The sequence below is a fragment of the Apostichopus japonicus genome, chromosome 11, assembly GCF_037975245.1.
Source record: "Apostichopus japonicus isolate 1M-3 chromosome 11, ASM3797524v1, whole genome shotgun sequence".
NCBI lineage: Eukaryota > Metazoa > Echinodermata > Holothuroidea > Aspidochirotida > Stichopodidae > Apostichopus > Apostichopus japonicus.
In genome coordinates this window covers 3,140,619-3,156,007 of record NC_092571.1, presented here as the reverse complement: position 1 = coordinate 3,156,007, position 15,389 = coordinate 3,140,619, and the positions used below count along the sequence as shown (strand labels likewise).

The following is a 15,389-nucleotide window of genomic DNA, read 5'->3' as shown; positions in this document are numbered from 1 at the left end:
CAGACCATTGTTGTTGCCATCGTGTTGAGTTCCTTTTGATCACCTAGCACTTAAGTGTCTTGTAATAAATACATACCTTTGGACTTTATTCTACTATGAGATTGCTAAAAATTGTCAAACTGAAGTAGAAACGGTGACGGTTAAACGTCAAAACACGCAAATAAAAAATTAGACTAATATTAGCCATTTCGTATTGCATTAACTTATCGAATCAAAGGGTTCCTACAGTTACAATATCATTCGAAACTATTGAAAAACTATTATACTTTCTGTGATGTCCTAACTCCGTTAATCTACACGTTGTATGGCTCTTCAAGACCACCGTCGTATCCTTGTTCCAGTTTCATTTCCTTCTATCGATTTCCTACACACACGGTGAACTTTTCTCAAACAACATATAAAATTATATTCCAAACTACTTTGACGAAAAAAAATAATAACAATAACAATAATAATAACAGAAACAACAACAACAACCATGAACGTAGGCTTACTGCACAAGATCATCTCAGTATTTCACGAAAGGAACAAGGCTCCAAGTTTTTCAAAAAATGTGCTGCTTCCATTTTAAGGATAGGCTACTAAACATCACGCATATCCTGGAGAAATCAAATATATCATGTAGCCATACAAGTTTTCAGGAATTGGTGTCTTACCTAAACCAATGAATTATTCTATTTCCTAAATTAAATATAAATTATATTATTTCCAAATTAACCTACATTGCCCCCCCCCCCCCATTTTCGTATCGAAACACGTAAGAAGGTTTTTATTACATCCCACGGAGCACCTGAAGTCGTAGAAAACGCCCTCTTCAAAAAGCTAGAAGACTTCCCCAAGTTCACTCTCAGGGACAAAGAAAAATTACGTCAATTTGGCGACGTCCTACTAGAGTCACTGGCGGATCCAGGGCCTTTGTTTGGGAGGGGCCAAAGTGGCATTAGAGTGATATGGGGGAGGGGTGTAAGGGGAGGGGACCCCCTCCCCTTTGGAAAATTTTCTATTGCTGAATGCCCTCAGATGCAATTTGGTGCGACAAAAGTGTACAATGGTGATGTTAATTTACTTCTAAAAAAATGTTTCTCAGGTGTAATTTTCTAAAATATTTATAAAACAAAGTAGGGATCATCTTTCTCAAGAAATTTTATTTCTCATAGGTTCTGTAACTGCAAAATGGTGTTAAACTGTAAATCCTCATGCTCATACATTTACGTAGCTCCCAACTCTTGAGAAGGCAAATGTTGGTCCATGCCACGAATCGCCGTCCTGGGGGACAGGCGCGGCAGAACGGTGAAATTATTTGGGGGGGGGGCTAATGTATGGAGACTATCTAAGCGGAGCGCCACCATCGGTTGGCGCGGAGCGTACAAGAAAATTTTGGGTTTTTTCAAACCCCCAGATGGCCGGAAACGGCACTTCCCGAGTGTTTTATGCTGCGAATACCTATCCATAAAATATGGGTCTCAAGTCTGCAGATTGCACGTAAAAGTCTGTAAAAATATTGTAATTTTGTATATTCGATGGTGCCATAAGAGAGTAGCTATTACTCGTAGTGTACTCGCAAAGACGTTTTTGAGTGTAGTAAGGGCAGTGGCGGAGCTTGGGGTATTGGTCAGGGGGGGGGGCAAGAATGGTCTGTAGGGGCGCTTTCAACACTATCTAAGTGGAGCGCCACCATAGGTTGGCGCGGAGCGTACAGAAAAATTTTGGATAAAGATACTCCCTAGATTGCAGGAAATGACCCTTTCCGGGCCTTGCTAATTTGCAGATAAACGGAGAATAAATAGGTGTCGTCGCCATTTTGTCGGAAAATTACACCAACAGAATATGACAAATGTCAATATGTATATGAGAGCGCAATAATCAATAAAATAGTCAATAATCGCGAATAAGTAAAAAGTAGTAAAAGGTTGAAAAGGGCGCCAGCAGTCCATTTGAGTCCGTCCGGGGGGGGGGGGGCATCCGCCCCCTGACTGTGTATATATACGCTCCGCCGCTAAGTAAGGGGATGTTGGAGAACTGGCTGAAATGAGGCAAGTCATTGGCCTAAGACGAAGTTGTGTTACGCTTACCGGTACTCACACTCACTGCTTCCACTTTTCACGGAGCGTGAAGACGCGGTTGGGGTGACAATGTGGTCTATAGCCAGGGGACGGGCCGAGGGTCCCCCAGCAATTACTAAAATTATTACACCTATATAGTATACGTGTGCATCGGACAGATCGACAAGTATGCATTGAAATATGGGCAGATGCACGTTTCGGAGCCTTGGTAAATATTGGGGGGGGGGGGCTTATCATGCATTTGCCCCCTCAACTTTTTCATTGGGGGGCTGAGCCCCCAAGCCCCCCCCGGTTCCGCCGCCACTGCTGGGGGAGGGGTTTAAGGGGAGGTGGTGTCCCCCTCCTCTTTTGAAATTTTTTGGAATCCTGGTGATGCCTACATGTAAAATGGTGGCACTTAGAAAGGCTTTTGTCACCCAAAATTTTCTGAGAAATATGCATTTTTTTTGTGTGTAACATCAATAAATTGAATAGTAGGTGATAATTCATTCTTTCCCGTGGCATGAAAATGTTCGCTGCTCGCCCCAATGAAAAGAATTATAGGCTAATTTGAGGTTCAAATGATGCTGTAAAGGAGGTTTTATACTATATTATGCTAAATGCTAAAGAAATGATGGTTGCTAAGTCAAAATTTGATGCAAATTTTTGTATGTATACTTGACAATTACAATGCGGTTTTTTCGGACGCTTGTGCGGGTCAGCGGGTTTGGGTGTTAGAATGCGGGTCTAATTCCCGCGAATTGCGGGTCAGTTGGGAGCTCTGCATTTAATTTTAAACCAGAAAACGAAAAGGTTAAGACTAGTCTACCACTGCTATTCCTCTCGATTTTTTTAATTTCCAATTATATGATTTAGCGGATGTTCGGAAACACTTTTTGGCTCACCTTTGGGGGGGCCATGGCCCCCCTTGGCCCCCCCCCCCCCTTGGATCCGCCAGTGACTAGAGTTGCAGAGTGCAAAGGATGATTGAACGCTTCCAGGTCTTCTTTGGCTAGACACTTCCCGTGGTGTACCCCTTACCGAAATCCCAGATCTGGGCCAGATATAAAAATCCATATCTGGCCCAGATCTGGAATTTCAATCTGGGCCAGATCTGCTGCAGATCTGGAATTTATATCTGGCCAGATAAAAAATTGGGCAGATATAACTTGATATAAAATAAAGTTTTATATGGCCCATATAAAATTTGATCTGGTTAAATTTTATTGCATCCATATCTGGGCCAGAAACAATTTTATCTGGTTGATATAAAGAAAATCCAGATAAAGTTTTATATGGCCCATATAAAATTTGATCTAGTTAAATTTTATTGCATCCATATCTGGGCCAGATAAAACTTTATCTGGTTGATATAAAGAAAATCCAGATAAACTTTTATATGACCGATATAAAAAAATATATCTGGCTAAAATGTCAATCAAATAGGAAATAAGTGGCCAAAACTGGACTAGCATTGATATTAACTTTCCAGCGTGATCAGTTATCTCTGTTCTGGTACGGAGACCCATACAGAGAGCAAGACACACACAAAATATAAACACAGCTGTGTTCTAGAACTCAACTGGATTGGAACAAAGTGGAAATATGTAATGTGCAAGCTCCTTGCTGTTACCTAATCCGACTGCTATGGTCATTAAATGACCGCTGTTCAAAAATAATACTTGAAGGTTGAGTTCTTTATTCTTCTGTGGTCCTGTAGATGTTGATACTAAATTGCATTGTGCGATTCTTTTATTTAATATATTTGCTTTAATAAATAAGTTCCAGGAGGGCGATATATGTTCCATTCAGTATCGAAGTTCAGTCCCAAAATATGTTCCTTGTTGCCATCCGTTCCAAAAACTTCTTCCTTACTTCTGACTGTTCAGTTCACTATAGAAACCTTTGCCAATGTCCTGACATCAATAGGATATTATTTATGAATCTCCATCACCTTTTCTTAATGTACCAATCCTTTCTGTTAAACTTCCTTCTGCTCTTTACTCCTACCATGTGGACACTAGTGTACACATAGCTCCCTTTCCTATCTCACTCCTAGAGTATCAAAACACATATGTCCATTGTTCAAAAGTGGCCTTCACACTTAATCAACCTCTGAGTCATCCTGTTTCAAGCTAAGACCCTGTGGTTGCCTAGCAACCCAGATAGAGATAGTTATTCCCCCTTTGACTTAGTGTATACACTGTAAGTGATTTACTTTTGAAATATATATGCAAAGTGCAGTACCACAATATAGTGCAATGTAAATCTCTATGAAAATACACTATGGAAGAGCATGCAGTCTTAAAGTTTTATCTGTCAATATAAAGTCAAGTATAACTGGATAAACATGATGTATATCCAGTTATACCTGACTTTATATTGACAGATAAAACTTTATCTGCATATCTGGATTGACTCTATATCCAGTCATATCTGGCTTTATATGGCCAGATAAAACTTTATCTGCATATCTGGATTGGCTCTTTATCCAGTTATATCTGGCTTTATATGGCCAGATAAAACTTTATCTGCATATCTGGATTGGCTCTTTATCCAGTTATATCTGGCTTTATATGGCCAGATAAAACTTGATCTGCATATCTGGATTGACTCTATATCCAGTTATATCTGGCTTTATATGGCCAGATAAAATTTGATCTGCATATCTGGATTGACTCTATATCCAGTTATATCTGGCTTTATATGGCCAGATAAAACTTGATCTGCATATCTGGATTGGCTCTATATCCAGTTATATCTGGCTTTATATGGCCAGATAAAACTTTATCTGCATATCTGGATCGACTCTATATCCAGTCATATCTGGCTTTATATGGCCAGATAAAACTTGATCTGCATATCTGGACTGGCTCTTTATCCAGTTATATCTGGCTTTATATGGCCAGATAAAACTTGATCTGCATATCTGGATCGACTCTATATCCAGTTATATCTGGCTTTATTTGGCCAGATAAAACTTTATCTGCATATCTGGATCGACTCTATATCCAGTTATATCTGGCTTTATATGGCCAGATAAAACTTTATCTGCATATCTGGATCGACTCTATATCCAGTTATATCTGGCTTTATATGGCCAGATAAAACTTTATCTGCATATCTGGATTGGCTCTTTATCCAGTCATATCTGGCTTTATATGGCCAGATAAAACTTTATCTGCATATCTGGATTGACTCTATATCCAGTTATATCTGGCTTTATATGGACAGATAAAACTTGATCTGGCCAGATTAAACCAGATATAAAGCCAGATCTGGCATTTCGGTAAGGGGTGAGCCCCATTGTGGAAAAGTTACCATACCTGCAACTTCAGGAAAGATGGATGACGAGGGGCTCCCATTATAAAACGGAACATGTGGTGCCATTTCCTCCGTCCATTTAAAGTGTTTACCGAATTCATTCGTCAACAAGCAAAAATGGTAATGATCCGAGCTTTGTGGTAAGCACCCACACCAGCTGCATATAAAGGTCTCCTCCTGCCAGTATTGGAATATGCCAGTTCTGTCTGGGATCCCCACCAAGCTTTCTTGCAGCACAACCTCGAAAACATTCAGAGGCGTGCAGCCCGTTTCATCGCTTCAGATTATTCAAGAGAGCCTGGCTCTGTCTCATCTCTTTTACGGGACCTAAACCTGGTGCCCTTGGCAGAGAGGCGCAGACAAAGTAGAATCATCTTATTTGCTAAGGGCATCTATGGTCAGGCTCAGATCCCTATTGACTGCCTAAGAAAGCCTCTGCGTAGGAGTCGGAACATGCACGATATGCATTTCTGCCAACTGTATGCCAGTACCAATTGCTATAAGTATAGTTTTTTTCCAAATACAATTAGGGATTGGAATAGTCTGCCTTCAGACCTCATTGGTAGTTCCAGTGGTTCTGTGAATCCTGTCACTTATATCAGTACTCGGGTCAGATTTAACTAGTTATTCTCTTGACGTGTGTGTGGTGAGATATTGTCCCTTTTTGCGGATGTGTCACCGTATCGAAGACGAAGACCAGCAGTCCTTCAATGTACTTCAAGAAAGGATGCTTTGAAATCTGGCTTCCGACAAACCATCAACGTAAGGAAGACCGGGGTTGACATTGATACACCTTATGTTGACCAGGCCTCTCCAAAGTTCAACAAGACCGACAACCCAGATGAACGATGCCCTATTCATAACAGGCCTCATCTATTGAAGAAATTTTGTACCTTCAGGAACAAAGACATCGACCAACGACGGGCATTTCTGAAGGAGGCCGGCATATGCTTCAAATGTTGTGCCTCATCTCTACATATTGCCAGGAACTGCGAGGAAACCATCCATTGCTCTGATTGTGGTAGTAACAGACACGTCACAGCACTACATCCCGGACCTTCTCCTCCTTATCAACAAAGGACGTCATCTTTGCAAAACGACGGCGGGGAGCAGCTGGAAAACACCACTGCATCTGTCACTTCGGCATGCACTGAGGTATGTGATGGCCGCCTTGGAGGACGTTCCTGCGCAAAAATATGCATGGTAAAGGTGTACCCAGAAAACAGAGAAGCCGAAGCAATGAAAGTATATGCAGTTATGGACGAGCAAAGTAATGGGACCCTCGCCAAGTCTCAGCTCTTTGACCAATTTAACCTTCGATGTAACACAGTTTCTTATACTTTGAGGACATGTCCGAAACCACAGAAACCACAGGAAGAGCAGCCATCAATCTGTTCATAGTGTCGCTGGATGGCTCGGTGAAGCTTCGCCTACCTACTGTGAAAGAGTGTGAATTAATACCTGACGACAGGAAAGAAATTCCTTCCCCAGCAGGAGCCAGACATCCCCCTCACCTAAAACAAATTGCTGATAACATTCCAGCCGTCGATCCAGACGTACTGATCCTTCTACTCCTAGGTAGGGACATTTTACGCGTATACAAGGTACGTGGCCAGATCAACGGGTCACATGAAGCTCCTTACGCATAGTGTTTAGACCTAGGATGGGTAATCGTTGGAGAGACGTGCCTAGGAACCGCACATCGACCATCAAACACCAGCATATACAAAACTAACGTGCTACGCAACGGTCGACCTTCGTACTACACACCTTGCACCAACTCCATGTCGGTATCAACAGGTTACAAAAGGGGTCCTGAAGTTGAAGTCTTAGGTCAATCAGTCTTCCAAAAAACCAAGGATGACGAGAAGCTGGCTGCCTCCATTGAGGACCTAGCATTCCTAAACCTCATGTATAAGGAAGTGCATAAAGACAAAGACCACAGTTGGTTGGCGCCTCTTCCATTCAAACCATTGAGACAGCGCCTCCCTTGCAACAAAGATCAAGCCCGACAACGCCTGGCATCCTTGCGAAATTCATTGGAGAAGAACCCAAAGAAAAGACAACAATTCTTGGAGTTTGTGCAGAAGATGATTGATAACGGACACGCAGAACCTGCACCTTTCTTAGACACCAACAGGGAGCATTGGTACCTGCCCATGTTTGGAGTGCATAATCCACAGAAACCGGATCAAATTCGTGTGGTATTCGACTCTAGCGCAGAGTTTAAAGGCACATCATTGAACAAAGTCCTTCTCAGTGGTCCAGACCTCAATTACTCACTAGTGGGGGTGCTCATGAGGTTTCGAAAAGAACCGACAGCGTTTATGGCCGATATTCAACAGTTGTTCTACTGTTTCTTTGTCGAACAGAACATCGGGACTTCCTTCGTTTTATGTGGTTTAAGGACAATGACATGAGTAAGATGTCGTAGAATACCGTATGAATGTACATTTGTTTGGTAACAGCCCTTCCCCAACAGTCGCCATCTATAGCATGCGCAAAGCAGCTGACGAGGTGAGGCCTCTTATGTCGAAGATGTGAATCTATTCGTAAAAAGAAACTTCTACGTCGACGATGGTTTGACTTCAGTCGCAACGGCAAAAGAAGCCATCGACCTACTTGCTAATACAAGGAAGATGCTAGCCGAATCCTACATCAACCTACACAAAATAGCGTCCAATAACCGTGATGTAATTGAAGCCTTTGAGCCAGGTGACCGAGCCAGAGATCTACAGAACATTGACCTTACAAACGATCCCTTTCCTACTCAACGCAGCCTAGGAATCTTATGGAACTTGGAGACCGATGCCTTTGCCTTCAAAGTTCATGTAAGGATAAATCTTTCACAGACAGAGGTATCCTATCTACAGTCAATAGCCTGTATGACCCGCTAGGCTTGGTGGCACCAGTTACCCTGTATGGCAAAGTTCTTGTTAAGGAACTGACGTCGAGACGCGTCGACTGGGACGCACCTCTAAGTCATGACAAAGAGGAAGAGTGCAATCAGTGGAGAGACTCATTACAAGCCCTACAACAGCTGAGTGTACCATGGTGCTACGCCAAAAATTCACTCTTATCGACTCGACGAAAGGAGCTGTGTATCTTCGCAGATGCTTCAGAGAAAGCTATTTGGGCTGTGGCTTACTTGAGAGCCACTGACAATGAAGGAAACCCCCATGTTGGTTTTGTGATGGAAAAGTCCAAGTTAGCACCACGACCTGCCCACACTTTTCCCCGTCTAGAACTTTATGCAGCGGTGTTGGCTAAAGAGATGTTTGAGCTGATCAACAAAGAGATTGAGGTGAAGTTTGATGCTGTGAAATTCTTCACCGACAGTAGGGTTGCACTTGGTTACATCAACAATACTAGTAAACGATTCTATGTGTACGTCACCAACCGTGTGAAAAGCATCAGGCAATCGACTCAGTCCAACCAGTGGCATTATGTACCCGCAAAACATAATCCAGCAGATCTAGCTTCAAGGCAAACATTGGTACCTGATTAACTCTCTATAGTGCTTGGTTTTCAGGTCCAAAGATCCTGAACCATATGAAAGAGTTAGAACTGTTCGAAACGAATGACTTCGACCTCGTAGAGCCCGAAAGAGACGCAGAAATCCGACCAGAGGTGAAAATTCTGCTCACTAAGGTCGACAACCTACAGCTAGGGTCACAACACTTCAACGTTTTCTAGTTGCCAAGTACTCTGCTGAACCATCGCCGGCCTCATCCGTGTCGTATTATCGTTCAAGAAACAAGGTCAAGGAGATTGGAAAGAACCTCCAGATGTTTTGCACACCTGTTGAAATGTCTCGAGCAAGATCTACCATCATTCGTTGTGTAGAACAAGAAATATACCTCGAAGAGGTGACTTGTATCATAAAAGGCCGACCGATATCGAACGATAGCCCAATCATAAAATTAAACCCTGTCTTGGACAAAGATGGTGTCCTAAGTGTAGGTGGGTGTTTACCATTAGAATACTTGACTCAACCAGGGAAGCACCCAGTAGTCATTCCACGTTCGAACCATATCGCCGTTCTAATCGTCTGGCACTACCACCAACAGGTAGCGCACCGAGGGCGATATATAACAGAAGGGGCCATTCGAACAGCAGGCTATTGGATTGTGGGAAGCAATGGCCTAGTATCAGCCATCATACATAAGTGTGTCATATGCCGCAGGTTAAGGGGTACACTTCAAACCCAGAAGATGGCGGACTTGCCAGCAGATCGAGCCAACCCTGGTCTACCCTTCACCAGTGTTGGCCTCGATGTCTTCGGGCCATGGAACTTCGTGACTGGACGCACCAGAGGTGGCAGCGCTGACAGCAAGCGGTGGTTTGTTCTGGTTACATGCATGCCCACCAGAGCCGTACACATTGAGGTCTTGGAATCATTGTCCGCCTCTAGTCTGATCAACGCACTCCGCAGGTTATTCTCAATTTGTGGACCTGCAAAAATCCTACGGTCAGACAGAGGAACTAACTTTGTAGGTGCGTGCAAGGATCTGAACCTCAATGTTGATAAACCAGACGTACTCAACTATCTCCGAGGTAAAGGCTGCACATGGATATTCAATCCTCCACACTCATCACACATGGGCGGCGCCTGGGAGAGGATGATCGATATTGCTCGTAAAATTCTTAACGCAATGCTCCTTCAGAAGGAAACAACTCGTCTCACCAATGAAGTCCTCTGCACCCTTATGGCCGAAGTCATGGCTGTAACCAACGCGAGACCCCTGGTTCCAGTATCTACTGATCCAGACATGCCAGCAGTGCTGATACCATTTATGTTACTAACGAAAAAGGCAGACCCATTGTCCGCTCCTTCGGGAAACATGGACACCACCCACATTTATACAAAACAGTGGAAGCAAGTTCAGTGCTTCGCTGATGCCTTCTTGAAGAGATGGAAGAGAGATTACCTGAGCACCTTGCAGAGCCGCAGAAAATGGACGGAGGAAAAACACAACCTCAAGAAGGGAGACATCGTCCTTCTGAAAGACGACCAAGCTACGAGGAACGAGTGGCATGTCGGGATGGTAACCTACACTTTACACAGCAGAGATGGACATGTCAGGAAGGTAGAGTTGAGGAAATCGAAGCAAGGGAACGTAAACACTTTCCTTAGACCAGTGACGCAAGTTGTTTTCCTTTTGTCCGAGGGAGTTGACAAAGAGTAGTATGTTTACTTTTTGTACCTTATAATGTTGCTATTATTAGTTAGTTAGATTAGTGGCGTACTTTTCCTACGCCAAGAGGGGAGTGTCATGCCCTTTAATATTTACAGTTATTGCACCTGTAAGTAATTAAGTGTCCGTCATCCTTAGATGGAAAGCTGGTCTTGATATAAGGTCTCAGGGGTCACATTAGTCCGGCCACTGTGCGACATACCTTTCAGTCTGTGATCGTAAAAGGCTGTCTAAGGTCAGATTTGAGATTTTCTCCCTCAGCTATTCCTGCAATTTTCACATTAGTTCAGTTGTTTGAGACAGTTTGATTTAGCAGGTTGTACGCAACAGTATCCAGTTTTTGTGTATTAGTGGCAACACTGTTTTATTCGCCTACAAGCCTCTCTTTTGGATTAACAGTTTTTGTCCTGGCAAAGTAATAGTCCTTTTACCACATAAATACAAGTGGGGAAATACAGAACTCTACACCTGTCTTTGCCTCATTTTTGGTTAGCTGGTTGTCTAGCAAGCATATTCAACGCGAGTGAGGGCAGCACAGACATATTTGCCTTACTCTAGAGATTAAACATGGTGCTAAGCGACTCGAAATCATCATTTGTGATTCCTAAAGCCGGATCTCGAAAAATATACTTTGAACAGACTTTGTTAATGAAATGGAGGTAAACGAAAAAGGCAAAGGAATATATATATAATTAAAATCGTAGTGAGTTGGAAAATTCAGAACAGTGAAAAAACTTCCATCCTCCACCGGAATTCGAACACGGGCTAGTAAAATAACTCTGAAAAAATATATAGTTTTCTGAAATATATTGATATATTGATTGCTTTTATTCATGCCCAAAAACTCGACATTACTTTCCTTCAAGAGACCCACAGCTACCATGACGAAGAAAACTATTGTCGGAATGAATGGAGAGGTAAATTGTTGTTATGTATGACAGACCTAACCTTTTCCATAGGCCTATGTTAAATCATAGCCCGTTTTTATCGATGACTTTGCTGTTACATGGTCACAAGGCAATGTCACCATGCTAGGAGTATTAACTACTAATCGCGAGGACCTTTTCGCCATTAGTTACCCGCCCAAGCTTTCTCCCCTGAAGCAGATACTAAATTTGTGGAAATAATCAGGATATTATTAATTGTGATATACCATGATTAACCTATTAGCAGAGGACGACTAAATGTTATTCACATGGATTCCTTCATTGCAGGTTTAAAATGTACTTGGGCCCACCGCTTTATCAATGAAAGGTCTGGCTACTGGAAATTGTTCCCTGATTCTTCCCTGGCAGGCGCGTAGCCAGGAATTTGCCAAGGGAGGGGCGAAACTGTAGATTCTGCATTGCAAACTATCTAAGCGTAGCGCCACCATGATTGGCGCGAAGCGTACAAGAAAATTTTGGCTGTAAATGCCTCCCAGATCGCCGGAAATGGCACTTCCCATGCCTTGTTAGTTGCATCTAAGCATTTTCTCTTTTGAAAATTCTAGCGATATCATAAAAGCCTTAAAAAATTTTGTAAAAAATAAGCTCAAGGGGGGGGGGCCGGGCGGCTGCCCCCTTCGCCCCCCCCCCTTGGCTACGCGCCTGTTCCCTGGCTGGTTTTGGTAAATGTTTCCTGTTTAGCTGCAATTGCAAATATACAGATATTCATAATATAAGTAATTTCTTGAACACTTACGTTGTTCGCTCTTGGCAAAATGCTTCCTTTAAAGGTAGCCTTTATAGGACCCAAATTATAGCACGCTATAATTTGATAGAAGTATTCAAAAGTACTTGCCTTGAGGTCTTTATGGTTCAACTTTATATCGTGTTAATAGAGAACACACTTCTCAAACATAAAACGGTAGAAAATAATATCGTTGTTTACTTTGATACAGGTATTATTCCACGTGATTTGATATCCGAACTGTCTGTCAGGCACCTTAAAGGTATGCTGTATTGGTCCCAAATATGCTAGATATTCAATTATGGTCACCTTTTGGTGAAACTTCTTAAACTGTATTTATTACAATCTTCGAGAAAAATTTCCTTACTGGGACATTCAGTCATCCTGTCTGAGAACAATTTGGAGAGTATATACCTCCAGGAAAGTACTTTTTGAAAACTTATAGCAATTATAGCATGCTAACATTTGGGGCCTATTTTGACTACTTTTAAGCACTAACAACCCCAAAAAAAGTCTTATAAAATTCAGAGGGGAGACCATCGGAACCCGGCGATTTACAATTAGACATAGAAAATAAGGAAAGATTTAATTCTTCCATTGTGAGTTCACCTTCACAAATTAGATGTGGTCCTGGGAAGGTTTGTTATGGGATGAACTGAAAAAAATCACGATAAAAGCGATCAACTTATCCTAATCCAAAATTTCATTCTGCAGTGTACAAATATCGATATACGTTCATTGATAGAATTCATCGACTTACTTCTTTTTCCCATATTTAGAAAATATTTGTATATTTTGTTGTTGTTTAAACTGTACTGGAAAAATAACTTTGAGAAAACAAAGTCAAGTTTCTGAAATATATTGATCTATTTCATATAACAGGCGCGTATCCAGGATTTTCTAACCCGGGGGGCGCGAATTACTATCTAAGCGGAGCGCCACCATCGGTTGGCGCGCAGCGTACAAGAAAATTTCTGGTTTTGATACCCCCCAGATCACCGGAAACGGCACTTCTCGGGCTTGAAATGACCAACCAGATGTACACTTTTGGCCTGAGAGCCAAGTATTTCCTAATAGTTTTTTTCCATCCATAACCTTTTTGAAGATTGTCAACCCGGCACACGTCATGTTCGACCTGATCGCATCTCCTGTGGGTCCATAGGCGTAGGAGGCGGGGGGGGGGCAGGGGGGCAGACTGGCCCCCAAATTTACAGAGGACAAGAAATTCGGGCAAAAGTCCTGAAAAGTTCGGGCAGCCTTAGAGGAGAAAAAAAAATATATATATATATATATATATTTATATTTCCTCTGGAAATACATATATATATATAAATATGCAGTAGCTTGCCCGAATCTTTTTCAAATTTTTGCCCGACAATTCCATGATTTTTTTTTATTTAGCATCATGATGCCCGAATATTTTCGTGTACCACCACTGTAAGCGTAGTTCATCTGGACTACTACGCTTTTTGCACGATCAATTTTTTTTTTCTAACTTGTCGACTGTATACCTGGACCAAGGGTGGCGGAACCGGGGGGTACAGGGGGCGCTTTTCCTCAGGTTAAAAATGTGCCTTTTTTCTACATAAAAATTGAGGTGCCTCAAGTAAGCAAGAGGCCAGGGAACCAGAATGAACACTCGGGAAGGGCTGTTTCCGGCCATCTGAGGGTTTGTGAAACCAAATTTTTTATAGTACGCTCCGCGCCAACCGATGGTGGCGCTCCGCTCAGATAGTCGTGCATACAACTTTGCAAATCCTGGCTAAGCCCCTGACTTTTAATGAATTTCTGTGGGTCAAACTCAAAGCTATTTCGAATGGAAAAAATTTGTGAAGATATTAACAAGAAAAAAAATCTAATTCGGAAGATTCCTACATTAGCAACTAGCATGATTTCACCTCATTTTGTCTCAATAGAAAACTTGTTCCTTGTTTCCCAATTTGCGCATTGGATATTACAGTGCTAGTATGCACATTTTCCTTTAGGGGGGGGGGGGGGCGTTGATGGAGTGATGTGTATACACAAAGAAGATAATACAATAAGAGTTATAAAGGGTACTAAATGTAAGGCTGCATCAGTCCAATCGAATTTCTGCAAAGTGCCCTTTGATGTCGGTGCCCCCCCCCCCAGATTAAAAGTGCTTCCGCCGCCCTTGACCTGGACATCCCCGACATGAGTGTATGTAAGAAACATTTTCTTTTTCATGGATGGTGGGGGGGGGGGGTGTCTACAAGCCTAGAAATACAGGTTTATCATATTCTTTGTTATATTTTATACTTTTTGTGAGACAAATTGCAGTCTCACCCGACACAGCGACATTATCCCGCCTACGTGTCGTTGAACAATGTATGTTTTTCTGGAGGTAGCTGAGTACTGTGTTAAAAAAATAAATAATGTAACTAAATAGGAGCTTAAAAAATATACTGTCCCATTTTTTTCCCCTTCAAAGTGATGTTACCATTTTTTCTTCTTCTAATTTACCAAATTTTTGGGGAAGTGTAAATTTCTAAGCCGTGAGATTATAAAATAAAGAATGTTTAGATGCAACTTGCAAGGCCTCAGAAGTGCCGTTTCCGGCAATCTGAGAGGCATTGTGTGCCAAAAATTTTCTTGTACGCTACGCGCCAACCGATGGTGGCGCTCCGCTTAGATAGTGTCACGGGAACTTTCGGGCACAAAAAGTTCTGCCCCCCAAACTGAAATGGTCCCGTACGCCTATGTGTGGGTCTTTGCTTTTGTAGGTGATTCTACGTCGCGGCCCACAAAACCCGTCAGGCCCAATTTTCAAGGTTTTAAGCCCCAAATTTGTTCAGAATTTGAAAATTCACATTTCTCGTGAATAAACTCACTTGAAAACATACCCATAATGTTGTACAAAATTTCATCTATGGACAACCAATATAGAAAAACTTCCTTCAACCCCTAACAGACCGGTCAAAATTGCACGAGTAGAGGGAAGTGTGATGCAGAATGTTGGTCAGAAATTTTCGAAAATTCAGACACAGTTAATTTATTGGTGTAGAAATATTAAAACTCTTATAACGGCTATTATAAAACTTGGTTGAAGGAAATGAAAAAATAGCAGATATTTCCGAAACCGAACACTACACACATAGGCGTAGTAGGCGCGGCGGCAGTGGCGGAGCTAGGGGTA

At 42.2% G+C, this 15,389-nt stretch overlaps 2 protein-coding genes across 2 annotated transcripts; both read left to right on the top strand.

Annotated features, from left to right (window-relative positions):
- Window positions 1-8,157: 8,157 nt before the first annotated feature.
- On the top strand, window positions 8,158-9,062 carry LOC139976364 (uncharacterized). The gene is made up of 2 exons (XM_071985057.1): window positions 8,158-8,704; window positions 8,899-9,062. Exons 1-2 carry the CDS (start codon window positions 8,158-8,160, stop codon window positions 9,060-9,062), a joined length of 711 nt encoding a protein of 236 aa, XP_071841158.1.
- A 113-nt stretch (window positions 9,063-9,175) lies between these two features.
- On the top strand, window positions 9,176-10,555 carry LOC139976363 (uncharacterized). Its single transcript, XM_071985056.1, has one exon. The coding sequence runs from the start codon at window positions 9,176-9,178 to the stop codon at window positions 10,553-10,555; it is 1,380 nt and encodes a 459-aa protein (XP_071841157.1).
- Window positions 10,556-15,389: the final 4,834 nt, after the last annotated feature.